This window comes from Anopheles marshallii, chromosome 3 (assembly GCF_943734725.1).
Source record: "Anopheles marshallii chromosome 3, idAnoMarsDA_429_01, whole genome shotgun sequence".
NCBI lineage: Eukaryota > Metazoa > Arthropoda > Insecta > Diptera > Culicidae > Anopheles > Anopheles marshallii.
This window is the reverse complement of record NC_071327.1, coordinates 28,495,667-28,518,914: the sequence shown is the minus strand read 5'-3', so window position 1 is coordinate 28,518,914 and position 23,248 is coordinate 28,495,667. Positions and strand designations below refer to the sequence as shown.

General features: G+C 43.4%; 1 protein-coding gene across 1 annotated transcript; it reads left to right on the top strand.

Moving 5' to 3' along the window:
* The first annotated feature begins 2,507 nt into the window (after positions 1–2,507).
* Positions 2,508–22,583, top strand: LOC128710869 (striatin). Its single transcript, XM_053805723.1, has 6 exons — positions 2,508–2,861; positions 19,703–19,904; positions 19,968–20,195; positions 20,277–20,498; positions 20,766–20,882; positions 21,436–22,583. Exons 1-6 carry the CDS (start codon positions 2,508–2,510, stop codon positions 22,581–22,583), a joined length of 2,271 nt encoding a protein of 756 aa, XP_053661698.1.
* The last annotated feature ends 665 nt before the right edge of the window (positions 22,584–23,248 follow it).

Below are 23,248 nucleotides of genomic sequence, written 5' to 3'. Positions count from 1 at the left end.
CTCGGTGTGTAAATCTGGGCAAAACCCAATCTTGCGAATGCATTCTTCCTGAGCTTGCGAGGGGAGGAATTGTATTCTTGGAGACTTAGCGAATTTCTTGCGATAGGATTAGGATGCAAAGCGTTCTCCACTATTGGTATGTCAAGAGTTGCAAAAGCAAGCTGACGGTGTATTGTTTTGTCATCTCATGAATGACAAACGAATTCCCGAAAATGACCTAGAGCAGAGTGGAGTGGAGTCGGAACGTTAGTTGTATTGCTCGCTTGCAGCAAATTAATGAATGGAGCCAAAGCTTTCGCGCATGGAAGATTACTTTTACACTCACCCCCCAGAGAGCACATACATCCCTCGGTGCAATGCGCTTGTATGCGTTGTATGTACCTCCGGCTTGTTCCACAGTTTATTATTGAGTTAATTTCTAAATGTTTCGTAGAAACGTCATCCTCCTCATGCGTGACGGCGAGAAACCACAGGGCATTGTGTAATCACAATGAGCACACGACACACACGCCGAAACCGTTTCCTTACGCTGGTGTGTGGTGTGCCACTGTCCAGTGTAGCGTGTGTGTTGGCGGTACTGTGGATGTATGTGAGTGCAGCTGAACTCAGTCGCGTATTATAGCGTGAAATTCGCAATCAGAGCAACCGTTGTCGGCTTTTCTGCGTGTAGGTCTACGCCTCCCCCCAGGCGCAAAACAACGAGTGTATGTTGTGAGGATTAATATTTGTATCACTGTTGGAAGTAGAGCAGCAACGATATAAAGATTGCCCAACCACTTATCAGTTTGTGGAGTAATTCTAGCACACGTTCGACGCGACGTCAACTTTAGAAGAAAGTCTGAAATTTTTGTTGCTCCCAGAAAACCGGATCTTAAATGGACCATAAAACCATACCCATTAGACGGGAAAAAGAGGCCGAACAGTTCCCTTCTGGTGATGGTGTCGCGAGAGCTTGTCATATCAATTTGGAACATACTGGACGGCTTCTTCACAGTTTGGTCCAGGCGAAGCAGTGTGGTACCCCTAGAAGGATTTGAGGAGAGAGCGAATGACACCACAACGCAGGAGGGGAGGTTTCCACTGTTGATCGCCTACTTTTCTGCACGGTTTACCACCGTCGTGTGTGTCGCGCTAATCAATACTATACACGTTTCTGTACTAATGTGTGTGCGTTTTTTCTTCTTCTGCAATCCAATATGTCACAAGGTTTTTCCAGGCAGCTTGAGTCAATATGTAATCGAACTTTTTTCATTTTTTTCTTGCTAGCTTCGTTCGCATTTTTTTTATATCAAAATGAAGTTGTGAAAGGAAAAGCGTGTTTGAGGATGGAGCGCGTATGTGAATGTGTGTTTGTGGCTCTTCACTCAAGGTTGTGCTGTTTCTCTCTCTTTTTCTCGTGTGTTGGTTGCGAATAGGTTTTCTTTTTCTATTATCTGCTTTTTCCACGTAAAATTTGTCGGTGCGTAAGCGGTGCGTGTTTTGTACTATCCGAGCGTTACGTGTTACGCGACGTTACGCGCGTGTGTGTGCTAGTAGTAGTGTTTCAGGTGGTGACTATCACAACAACGTAGGCCGTGTGAAAAGGAAGAAAACGAATATGAATGGTTGCCATAAAACAAAAGTTTCCTAACTGTCCACCCATACAGACACACTCACCCACTCACTTCAGTTATACGTATTTTTCCATTATATCGAGAATTAATATTGATGCAATATTTTGTGCGTAACTTTTATTTGAATTATCCTTTACAGGCGGTCGTGACAGTGAGCTGTAGTGGAAAGCGTGAAATCGGCGCGTGTGTGTGACCGGCATCACCCCCCTCGGGGAAGAAGGAAGTAGCAGTGGCACCTTCTTCCGATTGCTGAACACGTAGACGAACATTTTCAATCGGGCGTGCGTGTGTGTGGTGTGTTGTTCTTTTGTGCAGAATGTGTGCAGTGATCCGTCACCGCTGGTGTACAGTGCACGTGTAAAAGTGATCCTCGTTGTGACGATATTCACGTAATACGTGCGAACGCGTGAGCAGAACATTTGTTTTTCTCTCTCGCAGAGCCTACCAAAGGTTGATGTGTGTACGTGTGTGCGTACGTGTGCTAGGGCGTACGTGTGCGCAATAGTGTAGTTTTTGTAACCCAGTGTGTTCGAATGTCATATTATGCGTGCAGATTTGAGCACTAGAGTGAACGGGCCAGTTGTGTAGTTGGAGTGGAGTGAGTACGAGAGTGTGAGAGAGAGTGAGAGAGTGAAGATTCATATTGAAAAGCCGGATGAAAGTGTGTCTTTTATACGGATGAATTGTGCTTATTGGTGAATATTTTTTGTTTTGCTTCAGGAAACCCCCTTAACCACTCTCCATTGTCCCTCCTTCTTTTTCACAAATACCGTGCGTGTAAAGAATTGGGTGCGAAGCGGTGCGTGTGCGTGTGTGAGACCTCTCTAGCCTGTGTGCGTGCGTCCGTAGCTGGAATCATTTTATTTTGCTTCTCCGGTGAATGGTGGACATGTCATGAGAATTAATCGTATCGAAGATAGAATGGATGACAACAGTTCGCTCGGTCACCAGAACGGTGGCGGAAGTGCAGTTGGCCAGCTGGGAGGTATTGGAGGCGGTGCGGGCAGCGGCCAGGGCGTTGGAACCGGCGGGCTTGGTGACATGAGCAACAGTGGTGCCGGCAGCGGGCTGGTAGGCAAGGGAGGTGCGGCCGGCGGTGGTATGTCCGGTGCCGGGAACTGCGACGATCAGAACAACAAAACGCCGACCCAGTACTCGATCCCCGGCATACTGCACTTCATCCAGCACGAGTGGGCACGGTTCGAGCTCGAGCGATCGCAATGGGACGTGGATCGGGCAGAGCTGCAGGTAAGATTGGACAGGAAATTTTACCGTTTAATAATCCTGTGCTGGTTGCCCCAGAACTGTGGATCACACATTGAAGTTTCAAAGTTTTTAAGGGATCATTAAAGAAAGGACTTCGGCGAATATCTGGTTGTGTTGTCTACTATCAAACACTTCATTACAACAAGACATTGACGTTACTGATGATATTTAATTGATTGACACTGTTCGATGGACAATGTGGACCGAAATCACCATTGTTAATGCATATGCTGAATAATTGATTAATGATTTCTTTCCTTATTTTAGTTCATTTTGATGGATTATGTTTCCTCCACAATGCGTGATACAAGGTCTTCAAAAGGGTGTTATGTAGTGATGGGTTCTTTGGAGTGCACCTACAGTTCTATCTGACTATCCGACTACGTGGTAAAAATATGTCTAATAAGCCAGAAATGAAACGCATGAAGAAGAATCTGGTCCCAACTCCTGGGAAATGGAATCGCTAGTGCTATCCGGATTTTTTCGGAACCTTCGAAACCGTTCAAATCGTCTAACTCGTAGTACCGTCTAGAACCGTCATTTTCGTAGTAAGCCGATATCAGTTGGTATGAGGCGCTTGGCTCATTTATGGGCTCAAACATCTTCAATTTGCAAAACGGAGAGAACCAAAAGAAGAATAAAATATTTATTACTATACCCTCTGATATCCGCCGGCAGCGATTTCGAAGTTTCTGGACGGTTCCGAAAGTTTCAAACGGTTCCGAACGGTTCTGATCGAACCTATTATTCAGAAGTAGTTTATACATTTTTGGAACCGTACCCAACCAGCCTCGGTTTTTCGTGAATTGGGTCCAATTCTAGTGTCTTGCATAGTTACAATACGCAAGCGTAATCATAGAACAATTTTCAACCCTAACGCTCGTCATTTGACAGTCAAAGGCACAGAAGAAAAGTGTCTCTTATTGAACCTGAAAGTGGCTAAAAGCTGGTGCATGCAGTGGTGTTCGCGCGCGCGCTCTTCAATTACGACTAGATTCCAACTGAACCGAGATGGACCGGCTCCAGCCGCTAGGTGTTTGCCCGAGATACGCAAGATACGCAAATGGAGCGAAACCGGAGAGAAAGCCAGACGGGTAGACGGACGGCACCAAATCCAGACAGACTCCACCGGCAGTCAGTACAGGCTATGCACACACGACGCACGCTGGAACTGATTACCAAAGCTGGGATTTTAAAACGTAAAACACATTTCTTTTTTTCCTCTTCACACCTTCAAGTGGATTGCGCGCGCGAGCTTCATCGGAGTGGAGATGGATGGATGGTGCTATTTCCACCGTAAAAATCCTGCCCTTTATAATCCAATACAGAATGGAAATCGCTAACAAAAGCGAAGATTCCAAGGGTTACCAAAGTTTATCCCTCTTTGCTGCCCTCCGGCAGGTGAAATTAAACTTTGAATGCCGGAAGTATGCCATCAAGAACCCCTCCCTTCGCATCCCCGCGTGTGCGTGTGTTGGTAGTTGGCGAAGACCGCTGCACCGGATATATAGCTTAAAGAACAGTGGCGACGTCGTGCTTACGCCATCTCAGGTTTTGAACATTTTGCCGTTGCCGTTGGCGTTTTCTATGGAGCGCGCTTTTGTTGCATTCCTTGCGACGACCACACGGTTTGGGGATTGTTACGTGCAGAAATTGGAACCGGGACGACGCTTTGCGTTGGCGATAAAGCTTATGAAGGTAATGAAAAACTTAGCTTCAACTTTGCGTTGTTGGGGAAAGTGTTTTATTATTAATAGCATTAAGCAAAGCGTGTGGCGGTGCGTGATACGCTAAAGGTAGAGAGTTATGAGCCGATTGCCCCAGCAAAGATGCACCTGTTGTATTCGGCCTTATGTGATGGCAGATTTATTCAACAGTGCGAAAACGTATCCTCTGCACAAAAAGAGGTCGAAAGAGGTTAACATTTTCATAAATTTTAAAGACGCGAATGGAAATTACCTGTAAACTACATTTCAAGCTCCAAAACTCAACGATCTCAAGCGGATGAGCTTCTTCTTCGGTCTTTGCTTCTGTTGTTAAACAGATGTGTATGTTGATCAACTGTGTAACACCTTTTGCACATCACGGATCTTGGTTGTGCAACTTGGTTCAGGAGATTCGGGTATAATTCAGGAGGTTTTGTTGCCTTAGTTTTGAACGCCACGGCACAAGAAAACATGGCTCTGCCGCCTCTTAGTGTACTGTTTGAGGGTTTTCTTCTTCATATGTCGATGGTTAGTTCCAGAAAAATGGCATAACAAGATGATAAAAACCATGAACCATATCGTGTAACTCTGCGGTTATACGGTGTTTATCTGATTCTGGGACTCGTACACTGTTGCTACTTGCTTACCCTATGCGATCATTCACTTTTCTTTCCCTCTTTATCGCGTCCCTTTCAGTTTTAGTTCATCAGAAGCAGTGGATGATGAAGACTTCCACCACGCCGTAGAAGGATCACACTTTGCGTGATTGTCAGTTTTAATTACCGCAGCGCGTAGTTTTCGTGACCATTATTTTATTGCCGCTCCCACCCCCGAATGGAAGCGCACGAAACGACGTTGCCTCTCCGGAGACGATTACACATTGTTAAAACCGATGCAAATTGGCGTTGAAAGCAAACAAATTCTTCGGTGACCACTCAACTGATTGGCCAATCGAATTGCAATGAAAAATACGGGATCGATTGATGTGGTCCCCTGGTTCGCATAGTGTTGGTGTAGTGGTTGTGGTGGTGCTTTGCTCCGAAAAGCCGGATGGGTGTGAAATGTATGCTTATTTGTTCTGTGCTAACGAGCACCGGACGGATTAGTTACATCGTAGTAATGACTATCCTCCGCCACGGCAAAGAACGGAGCGCATGGAGTGATGTTGTGTATTTCTAACGAGCCAAATCAACCGCGGCCGATCGATAATCCTCGATAAGCTGTTCTGCAACGTTGGGACAGGCCTGTCCGTACGCGATGCATGTTAGGGCTGGAAAGCACACACGCTTGTCCTCCTGCCTGTTCCTTATGGGATTGTAAGTAAGCCCATCGGCTAAATCTCACAAGGTCATTCAAGGCTGCATTTGTTGTTGTTGCAGTTGCTACTATGCACACTGACTAATGCAAGCGGTGTTGCACGGCACACGGTATTTGTAAAGACGGATTTTTTTCTGCGTCGTTGTATTGTACAAATTCTTGTCTGGGTCTGGGTCTGGGTCTACACATGTTGCAAAGTGTCGTATTTCTCTGCAGCCCGTTATCTGGACGCGCTTATCAGTACTATTACAAGCGGCCACACTCGTCACGTAATGATCAACAGTGTTTTTGCTGTGTGTATGTGGATATAAATGACCTTTTGTTCATCGTCCAACCATATGCAGAGCCAGGGAACAGCAAATGGCGCAGTTAGAACACACCGGGCATATTAAATGAGTCTTCCGTCGATAAAGAGTATTATGGTATTAAGTAATACCAGGCAAAACAGAAACAAATTTCATTCATGCAACTGTCAATTTGGACAATTTGTTAGACGAATCAGAGAACCTTCTATGATCAAACCGTAGGATCAATACCAATCTTCTAACCCTGTCAGTTTCTGAAGTAAGGCTTACATTTACAAAACTATTTGCACAGAATATTAAAAGAGTATCCTTTTGCGAATGGAAAAAATAAATGTCGATATGTGTTTTTAGTTTTCGGCGCCGGTCTTCACACGACAGCACCGGTCCAAAATCCCATCCGGACCAATCCCTCTTACGCAAGACGGACTATCCTGCAATGCGTTAATAAAGTCAAAGAGAGTCAGAAATGGCAGACCTAAACCTCTCGAGGTTGATGTGTCGATAAAGAAGAAGTTTTTATTTAAATCATCACTCGAGTTCATAATTGTTTTTATAGTAGAAAATAGTTAATTTATTACAAAATAAAAATAAAGCTAATTTAACAAAAGATTTTTAACACAACTTAACGAGGAATATTGGATAACGTTTAAGCCGGGTAATGCGATTAAATGTTTAGTGAATTTCTTTCAGATAAATAGATCTAGAACAACCATTAAACCGAAAATGATTGCTAATCTCTCTATTATATCATTATCTCTGTAAGATGATTGAACTTTTAAAGAGCCAAAAAATCTCTGAAGATTCTGTGATATCTTATGAATCTCGGAAGATTCTTAAATTTCTCATGTATCTTTGAAGATTCTTGAACATCCCTCGGATTTTGGAGGATTCTTCAAATATCTCATGGATCTCTGAATATTCTGGAATCTCTATTGGATCTCTGGAGATTTTTGAATCTCTCATGAATTCCTAAAGTTTTTTATGGATCTCTTATGTATTTTGGAATTTCTTATGGATCTCTGAATATTCTTGAACCTCTTATGGATCCTTGATGATTCTTGTATCTCTTATGGATCTCTCAAGATAATTGAATCTTTCATGGATCTCTGAAGATTCTTGAAGCTCTCATGTACCTTTGAACGATCTTCAATCACTCACGAATCTCTAAAGATTCTTAAATACAGTAGTTGAGCTCTAAGATTATTTTACTATGGTCACAGTCCCAAGGTTTATTGTTTAACAAATCCACTGCAACCTGCACGTTGTCGTGGTTAACAAACCTTCAGCACAGATACGTATAGATATTCGTTCAGTAATGATGTGCTCCATTCATTAATAATGTAGGTGCATACACCTCATAACATACCCATATCATGTTGAATTATCAAAGAAACAAGACATATTACACAGTCCCCGGTCCATGTGCCCTTGCGGAATGACCTACATGCACGCTATACCTATCGATAAAATCCAATTAAAAAGGAACCCGGTTTTGAGATAGTCGATGCGGGATTTTGTGTCCTTCGTCACCCAGGGTACCGGTACCGTATTTTAATGTGGGACAAATATACTAGATCCTGTTCCTCGTAGTTAAATTCGATACTCGAGCTGCACAAAATGAGTCTTGAAATGATTTGTATCAGATGCAAGCTGCTAGTGGGAACTGGTTCTGGTAGGTACACACTGCCGGATGTTGCAAGAAATATGTTGCTTGCGATGACAAGCAGCAAAAGAATGCTTACCTTGGTCCCGCTGTAGTGCCCTTTGGTGCGGTGCTATCTTCATCGCCACATTCGCTATGGGTGACCCCGAGCAAGGCAAAACACAATATGCAATTTTCTTACCAATCCTGGCGGCCACTTGTCCGTGGCGTAGGACGACGCGCGGATGGATGGGTTGGCAGATGGTGGCCGTGCGGCGTTCTTTGTTGAAGCAAACCCGTCCAACCCAGAGTGGACCGCACCACCGACTCGCTTAGAAAACATGGACAACTTAAACTCCTTAAAATAGCTCCTGCTCCCTGCGGCCCAGTTCACTCTCGGGCTGTAATGGCGGAGGTGACTGTTGCGAGCGAAAATCTCATTAGCGAGGTTGTGTGCTAATAACCCCAACTCTGCCACCATTCGAACAAGCCCTTCCCCCTCCTTTTTTCCCTCCCGGTCTCAATTTTCCCCCTTAGACAAATGGATTTGTTTTTACTGCTTCCTGATCGCCTGTAGAACAACCTCCGTCCTATGATGCAATCGCGAAACGAAGCGGAAACAAAGAGGTTATTTCTTGTTTCTTGTGTTTTTTTTTATGCTCGCAGTGGTTTCTTTTTGGTGTGGATTAAATGACCTGGGTCGCTTGGGTGGGTATCCTTGCTGCTTATACCGCTAGCGCGTAACAGACCGGCCACCGAAAGGACCCGGGACGAAACGTGTGCAATCCCTTGTCGAGCTGCTTACAACGGTTTTCAATGCTCGTTCTTGGCGTACGCCACCCACCACCATGCTGCAGTCGTAAGCAAACCTTCACCATAAAGGATACGATGTCGATCGTGTTCGCAACCTAATGCGCATGGAAGGTTGGAATAATTTGTGAGATTTGTGAACGTTTCAGTAAATAAAAATTCGCTCGCTTCCAGCCGATTGCATTTCCGAATGCGTTCCCCCCTTCCATTAGAATGACATCCGTTGATGGGGGAGGACAGAGCGCGTTCCTGATATCACAATCGAAGGACCGGGAAGAGCACCCGATGTGGTGGGGCTAAAGTAATCGAACGGTGTCGAACCGTGTAAAATCAATGCCATTTTTTGTATTAAACCAGGGCCTTTTGAAATCAAAATTCTATGCTTTTGCTTCGCGCTTGACTACGATGAATTCTGCCCTGTGTGTTATGCTGTGTTAACACCTTCGGGGAGGGGGGCGAAAAATGAGTAATGAAAATGGTATTTTCTTTTACAGCAAGTCAAGTCGCCGTTAGTAGCGCTGTTCGCGAAGGCATAGAACCTATCGCCTGAAACCGTGTGCCAGCGGATTGATATTCTCGCGTAGTCAAAGTAGAAAGCGAGAGAAAAACAAAAATCGTTGGCACATTTTACGCCGCTGGAACGAACGCGAGGTGGGTTCGGAATCGATCGCATGTAAATGTAATATTTTCACGAATCATCGACCTCGGCGCCGGGTATTATTAAGGACCCGGTGACGATGAGGCACTATAAGTACCTGTACACGAGTTGCTACCATTGAATGGTAAACAGAAATATTCACGAAAGTAGGACAAAAATGTGTGTTTTTTTTCAGTTGAAATCTGATCTAATACACTTTTTGTACTAACTGTATGTGAAACAGTTTTCGTTTGGTGATCATCATTTTGCATATTGCTAACAAATATTTACGAATGTGTTAAGAGAACAATAAATAGAAAATAGTTTCAACTAAGAACTTATGGTATTCGAGTTCTAAAGTTCGATTTTTCTTAATGAAATCGTTCGTATAGAGCTATAGGTTTTTGGCCATACGAATCTTTCATTAATGTACACTACGACAGAATCGAAGGCGTTTGCGTGTTAAACGTATCTTGAAGCTAGCACAACAGATGGTCGAGCGTTTAAAGTAAATGTAGAACTCGTAAAATCGCCAACTTTATGCTTTATTTCCAAGAATTTGTCATTTCCATCGCACTTGGCCGCCATCCCATCGGTTCACAACTCATCTTGGCGTGATTTAACTGGATAAAATAAGCAAAAGCCGAATCGATCGTTCGAGCGCTGTTCTATAATTACTATTGGCTGCTGCCCGTTCCAGGGGAACCTTTGTTCTATGCCATCAGTACACCACGGTACATTTGATTTGGAACTGTTGTTTACACGATTCTCTGCAGCCGGTGTGAATGCTGTGAAGCTTTACACCCCTTGTGCTGCCAGGTTTGCTACTCAATCCACACAAAAAAAACCCGAGAGCCGCATCCTTTTCGGTGAGAAGATTGTGAAGTGCTTGTATGACACACCCTTAATATTAAGAGCTCCAGCACGACCGTTGGTACACCAAGCGAAGAAATGGGAAATCTTTGCTGTGGCAATGCGTAGCAATCCCACAACCCGATCTTCGTGCACATAAATACCTGGAGTTTGTATGTGGCAAGTGAAATGAACCAGGTGTGGTTTAATGTTTACGGGCAGGCAAAAGTTGCTGTTTGAACTACATTAAACAAGCTTCAGCTTTTTTTGTGTGTGTGTGCATCGATCCGATGCGGTCCGTATAATGGGGGAACTGGTTGAAACGATCCTTTATTATGTTCTAGTGCTGAAGAAATTGTCCGTTGTGGTATGGAAGATGCTTTTTTATATCTCGCAAAATGGTTGTTTTATTTAACTTTAATTGAAATCTGCACAATTGAAAAGAATGTCATCCCCAAGAGATTTTGATCTTTAATTACGTTGCGATACTGGCAGATAAAATTTCTGCGGTGGAGTGCCTTTTTTTGTTAATGGTTGTGTAAAGCTATCAACTGTTCGTATTCGACTGGTCAGGATCGGTTCTGTACAGTTATATATTATTACATAAAAAGTATTTTCTATTTTGATTCGGTTATAATTTGGTTAGTGAAGCTCGTACTCACTAATTCCGAGTTGGTCCCACCGTTAGCAAAGCAAATCGGTGTCTTCGCATTAATTTATTTATTATGTTGGGTTTTGGAGTCGGTTTAGGTTACGATTCACGGCTAATATTTGGGTGAAATTATAAACTTCCTTATATCTGGTTATGATCCGCTGTTTCATCAGCTTTGTGCAGCTCGTAGTATAACACTTCCAATTGGTCCCACCGTTAGAAGAGTTAATTGTGTCGTTTTCGATGAAACGTGAGTATTTTTCAATAAGTTCCTCTAACAACCGGGACTTTTGATACGTTTTCGATATCTTTAAAGTTAAAATTTTCACACCCTTTACTAGCAACGCTTCGATTCGAAACCTTTGAATATTATTTACCGCATATTTCCATAAGATTGCTCCTCGTTCACCTCAAGCAACAGTGCGTTGGTGGCAGCCAATGGTTTGATAAATCTGGAAAATTTTACTCATACAAACGAAAGGAGTAAGAGACTGTGTGTATAAGTCTGGTAAAATTAGTTACACCATCCCATATTTGGTGCTTCTCTTCAATAATTACATGCCCAATTAATTTTGCCATGCATTAATTTGCTCTCTTCGTTGCACAATTTGAATAAATTAATTCAAATGTGAGAGACAGAAGATGGTCAAAGGCATAGTGGGAAGTGGGTGTGCGTGTTTGTGTGTGTGTCGCTATAGTGCCCGGCATCTAAACATCATAAATTTAGAACTTGGAACGGTGCATCATCCACCACCTTATTCGAAATGGCAGAATGGGGAGGTGGGTGTAACTAACGATGGGAAAACGGCGCACAGCTCGTGTGTTGTTGATGATCATATTTCATTTTTCGCTTCCCTGTAGCGAAGTGGCGTTCTTTCTGTGGCCGCCCGCCAGTCAACACCTGTGACTCTAGCCGTGTATGTCTGCGCTCCCGACAGCATCACAGGCAGCTAAACGACCCGGTCGTCCTGTCAATGTACAATCCGGGGCCCAGCTATGTCGTTGGCTTAATCTCAGTTTTGAAGTTGGGGAAAGGATGCACAACAAAAAAACAAACCAGCTCTCTCTCTCGTAGGAGGAGAATTGGATCGCAAATCAATCATTCGCAGAATGTTACCCGAAATTGTTGGTCTCGGCGGGCGCGCGCTGTTTTATCAACGGCCGCCGCCCTTTTCCTTTGTGCAGGGACGGATCGCAATGTTGGACCTTTTCCAGGAAACATTTCAACCCTTACATAATGCTCGGTATGCGCGTTTTGTGTAGCGTTTGTTATGATACGCTAACCTCCATGGCCAGGGGGCGAAACCGAAATATTTGCTTAAATGCTTGCGAGCGTGAAAGTTTTTCCTTTCTTCAAGCTAATTTGAGTATTTAAGCCAATATGTATAATTTGTTTATTTAAAAAAAAAAGAATGGCAATCGACTGGGCTGCCCAAATTCTGCTCTTAGAAGGTGACCTCCCGACCGTGACCTTTAACATAAGCTTTGATAATAAATGTTTCGTATCGTATGGCGAATGGTTGCGCTCGCCGAGATGAGTATCGCAATGTATCTGCCACATGGCATTCCCTCCCCCTCTTAGACCCCCGGGAACGGGCCCGTGCGGCAAACCACAATTCAATTGGAAAAAGTTCCACAGACATAACACTGCTGAAGCGTGTGTGTGTGTGTGTATTTGCTTTTTAAAAAAGGCGGCTAACATGCCGGCAGGAAGGAGGCCGAAGAGAACCACAAGCAAAAACCAGACGGCAATGTGTTTTAATGTTTATTTTATGGTAAAAGAGCGGGTCACTGCCTATGTTTGTGCCGGGTACGAAAAATGATTGGAATGTGTGTTACCGTGTGTTTGTTTTATAATTTCTATCCACAATATGACTTTTGCTAGACCTGTACCCACCGGTAGTACCTGCATCAATCACATTTGCAAGAATTCTGGTTTGTTAGAAGCTATTATTTTTTGCTGGTTTTTGGGTCAGTCTAATCGAATAATTAAACGGCCGTATCATATTGGAAGTTTTTCTGTTTTTTGTGCACAAAATTAGCAATTTCTTATTATTGTTTCTTTTATACAGTGCGTACCATAAGTATACGATCATTGGATTTTTTTTTGTTGGGAATAAAACTTAAGGATATAATATAGAAGTAGAAGAAGTAGACAAAAATGCCATTCTGGTGGCGTACATAGTTCTAGAAGGTTAATTTATTAATAAAAGTAGAGGCGTAAAAAAGGCGTAAATTTTCTTAATTTGGAAATCATATAAATAATGGTATGTTATCATACCATTTTAATTTTTATTTTTATTATTTTTATTATTTTATTTTTTTATTTTATTTAAAGTATTGTTCATTCATTACAGTCGATACCCGAGATGAGCGGATACCCGTTCCAGAAGAATCCGCGCATCTCGAGTTTCCTCTTAAACATATACGTTTATATGTCGAATTAAGGGATCGAATATTTATTTTCACGTTACGAAGCAAATTCAAATTTGATATTCATTTGTTTATTTCAGAAATTGCAATAAAATGTTATGTTAATTCATTTTTATAATAATCAAATGCAACGCTTTTTTTTAATTTGCAAACTAAAAACTGAATTCTGCATACAACACTCTGCGAAATGTCAATTTTTCTAATCCGCTTATCTCCGAATCCGCGTTAGTCGAGAACCTCGTAACTCGGGTATTGACTGTATTTTCATAAAAACAAACGAATTATGTAATAATATTGAGACAAGGTAGTTTATTAGAGATCACCAGACTATTCACCACCAGACCAGCTCTTCGTTGCACAAAGCGTTTTGTGTGACGTGCAGAAAAAAATGTGTAAAATTGTTTGTAGCAGTTTTTAAACTCAAGAAAAGAAGTATTCTCACGTTTCTTCAGAATTTACTGGAACATCGTTTTATGTATTTATTTTCAAACAAACAAACAAGTGGTTCGTATTGTTATGTTACGTACTGTACTGCTCTCAGCACTGAGCATTTGTCACATTTGCAACACATTTTTCTTAACTTTTGTGTCACGTTTCGCGTTGAATCATTGATTAAGGTTGAAAGGTAATCTAATCAACTTCATCATTTAAAAGGAAGTGACTTCCTACCCATAAAGCTGCCCGATTTCAGGATGTTACTAAATCTTGTTTCGTCCCATACGGAGGTCCCTTTCCTCCTTTCGCTCTTCCAAATTTGCTACGTTTGTTTATCCACTTCCGCATATACATTACACCTTATGCCAAACGCTTATACAACAACCACGGCGAGCGATGCGAGTGTGTATGAAACATGCGTTTATGTTTCTTCTAGCCCGGAGTTAATTTACGGAGGCATCCTCTGCCCGAACTGCCGACAGAAGCAGCGACAGCGACTAGTCGAACAGCAGTGAAAATTATTTATTTTTATATTTAGTCCACATGCAGCAGAGGGCTGTGAAACATGCCACCCATACCACCGGCCCTATGCTGTGCCGCTTCTGCAACGGGAGATGCTCGGTGTTGCATGTAGCATCATCACATCAGCACCACACCTTCAAACGTTCTCGATTGTGTGTCTAAAATTATAAAACCAATTCAATTTCTCCCGTTGCGCCTTTCGAACACACATACACACAGCTGGGTCTCTGTATGCGGCACCGGGGAAAGGGATCGCTTTCTAGTGGAGATGAAACTTTTCCTTGGCTCGTTGTGCGGAATGGTAAAAGTGTGTGGGCGACTACTTCCCGCTTTCCATCAGTCCCATCCATCTCCACCGCACTCGTCTCCCAATTTTTGCATCCATCTGTATGATGTTGCAATGTGCGCTCCGATCATTAGCGTCATGGGGTTACTACAGAGTGGTACGGACAACGATTAGCACACAAGTTCAGCGCTCGCTTTTCAATATCATGGTCATGACCCAACAGCCGTGTGGCGGATCAGGTAAACGTGACATCAGCCCACCACACGGGTACAAGAGGGTGGAAGTTGAGATGGACTCTCCGCAAACGGGTGTCCCAACCCAACCTGGCACCCTGTAGCATGTTAACATGTTTCGGTACGAGGAATGAATGTGATGGATAGAAAACAAATCGTCCACTTTTTCGAGGGCTTCCAAACACCTTCATCAATGCCCGCCACCCCTAAACCAGTGACGATTTGTTTTGATGACATCCAATGAGTAGTAATTACCGTGGGATCACACGATCCGAGTGTGAACTATCACTGGTAGCACACCAAAATGTATGCAAATTTGTTGCAAATCTGTTGTTGAAGCAGTTTTCTATTTGAAGTTTCGTCACATTGCTGCATTAGTATTTGTTATATATTTGATGTTTAGGAAGTCTATAAAGCCTCCTGCAGTGTATTTTAACGTTAATTTAATTAGTAAACTCCAGAACGGGGTTTCGATTCAGGTGGAGCCATCGAAAGGGTTCCCAAGATTGGGGCAGATCTTACCATAAGTTAGAAGGCTTAAGCTTTCAGCCTGTATCTGTCAAATAATCCAGGTACCGGGCTGTATCATTCTGTACAGAATCGTGAAGGACACAGCGTTTGGACATAAAGCATGACATAGGGGATCATTTTCGCAGAACATCAAATTTGAGAAATACTTATGAAAGTTTAGAAATAGAATTTATTCGAAACAATACATAATTCTGGTTATTAAAATAATTCTTTGTTATATTTTTATATCAAAAATGTTTGTTTGTTTGGTCGAAGCTTTGTTTAGGTAAAAAAATCCAATCATTTTTTTTCTAGATTAAACTTGACTTGGGTGGCATGATGGTAATGACGCCGGTCTGCACACGAACGGACCGGACCAAAATCCCACCCGGACCAATCCTCCGTACGCTGGATTGACTATTCAGCTACGGGTAAATAAAGTCACAGAAAGCCAGAAATGGCAGGCCTGGACTTCTTGATGTTGTTGTGCCGATAAAGAAGAATATACTTGGCTTGTCATTTGTATGGGGAGCTGTAATCGGATAAGCCAGGAAACGTCAAAACACATACAAAATAAAACTGGCTCAGAGTATAATTCCGGCCATTGTTTGTAATTGTCCAATAGTGACGTTTGAACAACACCAAATGCACTCATTTGATGATTCGTATGTAAAGTCACTAAACACACTGTCGTAAAAGTTGGAAAGCGAAAGATAAGAAATAAAGCAAATATTTAAAGAATTTGTGGAATATATCTGTGGCTCTTGTGTATCATCAAAGTCGATGATTCGTAGCTCGTTGGTTATTCGAGTAATTTTTGCTTGAACAGGCTGATTGGGCCTTTCGAGCTCCCGCCCCACCCAAAACCAAACCGAAGTCATGAAAGAGAAATCATAAAACGGTGCATCGGCACCGAGAGACAATCAAAGACCGCATCACATATCAATCTATGACCGTAACGATAGGGGCGGATAGACAATTTCGACGTAACGCATACGCATTATTAGCTAACCCCGCGTACTGCAATCAACTCCTCATCATTAGATATCGATCCTGTAACGAAAACGAATTTCACCCGGGGGTATCTCAATCGCGCGAGCGGAGTCTGGAGTGTGTGGCAAATTTGGGTGCCGAGTTCGATGTTACTTTCAAGCATGAACCAGTTGGAAGTACCACGAAACACCACTGCTTTGGGTGTGCGTGAGGAAAACTCTCTGCGCTGTGTGGGCAAACAGAAACGGCAAAACAAATAATGAACTCACGGCAAGATCAAGTCGATAGGGAGGGAAAAAACACGGGAGACTTATCTTTTTTTTTGTTTGTTTGGAGAAGTAAGTCCCCTCTGCAAAACGATTAGCACAAACGCAAATGTCTCCGGCCCCGGATGGTAATACATCATCTACTTATTCACCGAGACATCGATCATGTTGTGTGTTGTGGAACGATGGAAAAGTTTCAAAGGAAAAGTTTTCACTCGCAGCATCACGGTTGAAGTGTTATATTTTACGACGGTTTTGTGGTGCGTCAAATCCTGGGTTATTGCCTGAGTTTCCTTCAGGGAGAATTGCTGTTTCGATTGGTCTAGCCACGTTTCTCTTAAGGCGGTTATTGTTTTATCTGCTGCAATTTTATTACCAATCTGGCTATTACTTGCCGTTCGTCGAAAGTATGTCTTTCGGTTGGGGCTCATGAAAGAACAGCGAAGGAGATACAAACTCGGTGTAGCACCAGAAGTAGCCCAGTGGAGTTTTTGTTTAATATATAAAAATTGCGATCGATCGAATAAAAGATTTCGAAGGAAAATAGCTTAAACGTACCCCTTGATTTAAATACACAAGAGAAGGAATAAAGTCATGGCTTTATATTATTGGGCTTGAATTCGCCTTGATCTATTCTTATGTTAATCTGGTTTATATATGAAGGATTTCATAACAACAAAGTCTTCAAACGTTAGTGACCGATATTATTCGCATATCGGTCGCAACGCTGACGCATTAGAAGTACTCTTGAGGAACCGTCGCTTATAGAGAACCGTCTGTTGATTCAACGTATCCCCGTCGCTAGCAGAACAAGCTCAAGAACAAGCCGCGTCTATAGTAAAAGCTTCTTCAATGCTGTCACTGCCAGTTCCGGCCAAATCGTCTGTCAGTTTCTGCACAATTGTGCACGCTGCTACCGAGTGGCAGCGAAAATAATAGAAACAAACGGAAAGTGCCGCAAAAAAAAAAAAACGATAAAGGCACAGAGCAAAACTACAAACAGCTGGTTGTTATTGTTTGTCGGCAAGCGCCAAGCGCGGGGGCCAAAGCAACGCATCCCCGAGCGAAAGTGTGTGTTGGAAGTTGGGACTCTCGCTGTAACCGCTGTTCCACCGATTTCCTCCGCCGTTGCCCCCTTGTGCGTCATTATGTGTACGTTCGATGCCTACTCAAGGCCTCCCACCCCGGTGGGCTCCCCCGTTAATAGGCTCCGAGGCGCGCAACGCTATCGCTCTTCAGCATTGTGGCGCTTCAGTGTTTGATGGTAAAAGGTGGAACTATCACTGGTTATTTGTTGCTGTCTCGGTACCATTGTTTGTACGCGTTGTTGTAGAACTACTGGGGTTTTTGTTTGCTTTTGCCGCCCGCTAGTGAAGTGGTAGTGCGAATGTTATTGTGTTGCCTTCTGTGTGTTGTGCAAATTTTGCAACGGAACGCCACCGAATAGGAGCTTTTTTGGTTGTCCGTTTGCTTGTCCGGTCGTACAGTAAGGAAGAAGTTCGAAGCTGCAACAAGGACCTGTACGAACACAGGGGAAGGAGGACACCCCCTGTGGCAGTGTTGCCGCGTTACGTTCTTCTTGTATAATCTACGTATGGCGGAAATGAAGCAAAGTTGTAAGGAAGGGTGTGAACTGTGCACACGTAATATTGTAGCGTATGAAAACGTATTAAAGCGGAAAATGTATAAAAATCACGATAAACTGTTACTGCACCATCATCACCATGCAGTTATTCGAACATTCATGCAGGACATTTAAACCGGCTACTGTGATGGAAATGGGTTTTTCTAAAAACAGCACCACATAAAATTGTTCATATCGTGCTCAACACACACCGTTCTTCTTCTCCACAAACACACACACACAAACATTGTGTGTATAATGGAAGTGAAATTTAATTATCGTAATAAATAGATATATTGCCCATATTCTCGATTGTGGACCCACACACACACACGCCAACCAAAGGATATAGAAAAAGGAAGGAAAAATCCCACCACAAATGGGATTTGCGAGTTGCCGTGCCTTGCAAGTGTATCCCCATTCCCCGACTTTTGGGATGGAAATAGCTCCACGCGGTGGTGGACATGTGTGGACAACCAGTCGAGAGTGGAACTTTTTTCTCCCTCGGTTCGGTTGCTGCATCCTGTCGGGGGCAGAAAACACTGACCAAAAGAATAATAGTTTGATGATATGACCATGTGGGTGTATACTTGTGTTCTTCGCCGCGTGTGTCCTTGCTGCTGTGACACATTGTAGAACAAGGGATGTCCCTTAGCGCTGTTACTAGCAGGATGAGTACGGTGATAAACGAAGTGGACCGATCAACAGCAAACAGCTGAACAGAGTAAGAATTCACTGACACGGTTGTGCTGTGTGAAATAAATTGTTGTTGTTTGAGAAATAATCAACAGAAATGAAAACAAACAGCCTGCAATTCATATTGAAATATTCTCAAATGTTATTTGAAATTAATACTTCGTGAAGCAAATCACTACCGATCTCGTTTCGTTCCGTATAACGTTTGTGATCGTTTTGTTTTGACGATCTGTATAACATCGTTTTATTCTCACACCCAACCATCCGGACGATGTTTTCTCACATGCCAGTTTTGTATTGAGAATCAGAGATTCCCTTGAGTGGGATGGAGAAATGGCAAAACAATAAGACAGCGCATATAAAGAGAGAAAATACCCACGGATATAATTGCCGTGAAGCAAGTTACAGTGTAGTGTAGCAAGTTACATGTTTCCTGACACTTAAATGGTGGTTCCGTTACGCACCACATCATAAGAAGGCCCTCAATCTTTCTTTACTTCCTAATCAAGATCGTACTAGATCGTATGTATGTTCTTATTAATCTTTACTCCCTAATCAAGATCGTACTAGATCGTATGTATATTCTTATTAGTGTTGGAAATATCAAATAAGTAAAGAGAGCTGAGTATTATACCTCACTAAAGACTTAACTTTTTAACTCACTCTTTTAAGAGTTGCTGGGGAGGAAGTTGGAAAGGTTTCTTATTGAACTCACTTGTGAGTTTTATTATTCAGAAGTGGTTCATAGAGATTTAAACAACACAACACAACACAACACTAGTTCTTATAAGATAATTGACCTTACAACCAAATAGTGTAAAGATCGAATCAGTTTCAATGGTTAACCACTTAAAGTTAATTCAATTTTACTAATATAATCTATTTATTTGTCATTCTCGTATAGGCAAAAATTGCAGTGCTGGTGGGCGAACGGAAGGGTCAGGAATCCCTCAAATCCGATCTGATCCGGCGCATTAAGATGCTAGAGTATGCACTGAAACAGGAACGTGCTAAATTTCATCGATTAAAGTACGGCGTCGATCCACCAATGAACGATATCAAACCACCAACGGATGAGCCGGGTATTGGAACAGAAGTAGCTCCCGGTAAGTAGTGCACCATTTACGCACCGCAGCAATTCACTATTAACGCTTTTATTTTCGCTTCAGATCCGGAGGTACCGTACAGTTCCGTGTCGAACATAACCTGGCGGCAGGGTAGACAGCTGTTGCGTCAGTATTTGCAGGAGATTGGCTATACCGATACAATACTAGATATACGCTCGAACCGGGTGCGCTCGCTGCTAGGGTTGAACAATAACAGCGAGCAGGAGGAAAACGTCAATCCGAACGTAAACGGCGGGACGGAATCGAACAAGCGGGCCAGCGAATCGCAAGGTAACGTCGTAAATGGTGGCATCGTCAAGAACATGCCCGGTCGCTTGCGCATATTAACTGTATGGTAAATTATGCCCACAGGACGCCGAACGCCGGCTAAAAAACCATCCTCTGTAACTGAAGCGATGATACTGGACTCGGAGGCGGCGGTCATCGCGAACTTTGAGTTCCTGGCCCGGGAGGACGTGGAGATGTCGGACGACGATGATGTGTCGGACGAGATAGACCTCGTCGTCGGGGACAGTGACGATACGGACATGAAAACGACCAAACGGAAAGCCAAAGGAAACACTTTGAATGACGGTGAGTTAGAATGAGGTGTTGTTTGCACTACCACCATCACCGGACGAGTTGCGTGAAAATGCTCTTTTACGCATTACAAAACTCCCAAAAGCGTATTTGGCAGTGTGTATGTGTGTGTTGCAACACTACCGTTTGCGTACTCCAAATTGTTCGTACTAAATTGTCTTGTTTAATCTTTTTCTTCTTCTGGGCTCTCGTAATTATCTTCGTTCGGTCGTTTATATTCTACCTTGGTATGAATGCCTTTACTGTTTGGATGTGTATCAGATATGGACGCAGAAGCGGATGAAGTAATCAATGAGTTGAATCCATTAACAGAAGGTGAGGATGTTATTATGGAGGACAGTAACAAAATCGGGGTCGCCGGAGATGATCTTTATGTTGGTGAGTGATTGCTTTGGTGGAGCGGTGGACGGAAACGGCTCGGAATACGTTTGCTGATAAAAAGGACATATGCTGCTTTTATGTTCTGTTTATATCGTTCATCAAATATTAAGATGTTGAGATGGAGCTTTTCGTGCATGTTACGAGTTTGAAAGGGAATTATGTGGATATTTTTTTCATCTTTTTTAGCTTACAATTTCATGAACGAACTTTGATAAGTTCTAGCAATGGATGCTTTCGCTTACTTAAGTTTGTTCGTGTTGTTTTGCGAATAAATTGCTTATCAGCTGTCACATTGATACATTTTTAATATTATTTTCATCGAATTGCAACATCTTTAATTAAGTTAGGAGTTTTATTTGCTGTTGTTATACTTCACATTACCATATGGAAGGAGCATTTGATCGTCACAATAGACACCTCAACATACTGATCATCTTCTACGATCGTCACAAATATCTCAGGAACAAAATCATTCAAATCAAAGAAAGCAAACCCGAAATTCTGGTACTTAAAAATTCACGGCCGGCTTTGTTTTACTTTCCCTCCACAGGATATAATAAAACTGGAATGCCACGCCATCCGACGATACCGGGCATAGGCAACGATGAGGAGGTGGATTCGTCACTCGGTGAGCTGGCTCAGCTGACGGTAAACAACGAGACGGAGTCGGCGTACGATGTGTCCAACTCGAAGGAGCCATACCGCAAGACGTGGAACGCCAAGTACACGCTCCGTTCGCACTTTGACGGTGTGCGGGCATTGGCTTTCCACCCACAGGAACCGGTCCTGATAACTGCCTCTGAGGACCACACGCTGAAGCTGTGGAATCTACAGAAAACTGTGCCAGCGAAAAAGTCTGCTAGTCTCGACGTGGAACCCCTGTACACGTTCCGCTCGCATAACGGACCGGTGCTGTGTCTCGCAATGTCAGCGACCGGCGAGCAGTGCTATTCGGGTGGGCTAGACGGTGCGATCAACTGCTGGAATCTGCCGAGCTCCAACATCGATCCGTACGATAGCTACGATCCAGAGGTGATGCGTTGCACAATCGATGGACACACGGATGCCGTCTGGGGGTTGGCCGTGAATCATGCGAAGAACACGCTCGTGTCCTGTTCGGCGGACGGTACCGTCAAGCTGTGGTCACCGTCGGGTAAGATCCCCACCAACAGTACCACCTTCACGTCCGAAACGGAGGGTATACCGACGTCGGTGGACTTTGTGAAGGATCAGATCGATCGTATCGTGGTCGCGTACAGCAGCACACACTGCATCATCTACGATACCGAGACGGGCAAGCAGGTGGTGAAACTAGAGGCCAGCCAGGAGATGACCGGCAATCTCGGCAAACACATCAACAAGGTGATCAGCCATCCGACGCTGCCGGTCACCATAACGGCGCACGAGGATCGTCACATCCGGTTCTGGGACAATGGTACCGGATCGCTAGTGCACTCGATGGTGGCCCATCTCGACGCGGTCACCAGTTTGGCGATCGATGCGCACGGACTGTACCTGCTATCCGGTTCGCACGATTGCTCGATCCGACTCTGGCACATGGACAACAAAACGTGCGTACAGGAAATTACGGCGCATCGGAAAAAGTTCGACGAAAGCATACTGGACGTCGCCTTTCATCCCTCGAAACCGTTCATTGCCAGTGCCGGCGCTGACGCCATAGCGAAGGTGTTCGTTTAATATCCTCACCGACACGTGAGACGTGAGCGTGACTTGTATGTTAGTGTGTGTGCGTGTGCGTACGCGAGACTTTGTTAACGAAACGAAGGGCGGAGGAATCAAGGTCAAGAAATCCGTTATGAGACTAGCGCCCTTATCAGTGCGGTCACAGAAGTGTGTGTGTGTGTGTATGTTTAGTTTTTAAATCATAATACTGCTATAGTTCTGTACACTGACAATTGTTTGTTTTATCCCAAATTAGACAACTGACGATCGAAGCAAACAAAACACTAACACTCCTATAGCAACGTTGTGTGAACACAGAAGCGTATATCGGTGGTTCCACGTTGTTAAATAGTATCGAGAAGGTACTGGAAGCAGAGTATGGAATGAAAGATGAGCGGCAAACGGTTTTTGAGAACCGTGATACGTGGATGACGATGGCACGGGAGTTGCAGACGTAAGGAAGGACGGAAATGAAATAGCACATTGGAAAACAAATGCTACTCGAGATGAATAATGCTCTAGTACACATGACATGTTGCCATTTTTAGACAACTGTCCATAAAACCGTAACATCTGCGTTGATGTGGTTTGTCTGTCTGTAAAAGTGTAACATTTTTTGTTTTTTTTTTGTTTGCAGCTTTTTTGTAACGGCCTATTGTTGGTCGTGACCCGTCCAGTTC

What these genes read in the sequence shown, in the direction of transcription:
- LOC128710869 (XM_053805723.1), top strand. Translation starts at nt 2,508, where the DNA reads ATGAGAATTAATCGTATCGAAGATAGAATGGATGACAACAGTTCGCTC. An exon ending in AGGAAACACTTTGAATGACG is followed by an intron (nt 20,499 to 20,765) that starts GTGAGTTAGAAT and finishes GATGTGTATCAG; the next exon opens with ATATGGACGCAGAAGCGGAT. An exon ending in CGGAGATGATCTTTATGTTG is followed by an intron (nt 20,883 to 21,435) that starts GTGAGTGATTGC and finishes TTCCCTCCACAG; the next exon opens with GATATAATAAAACTGGAATG.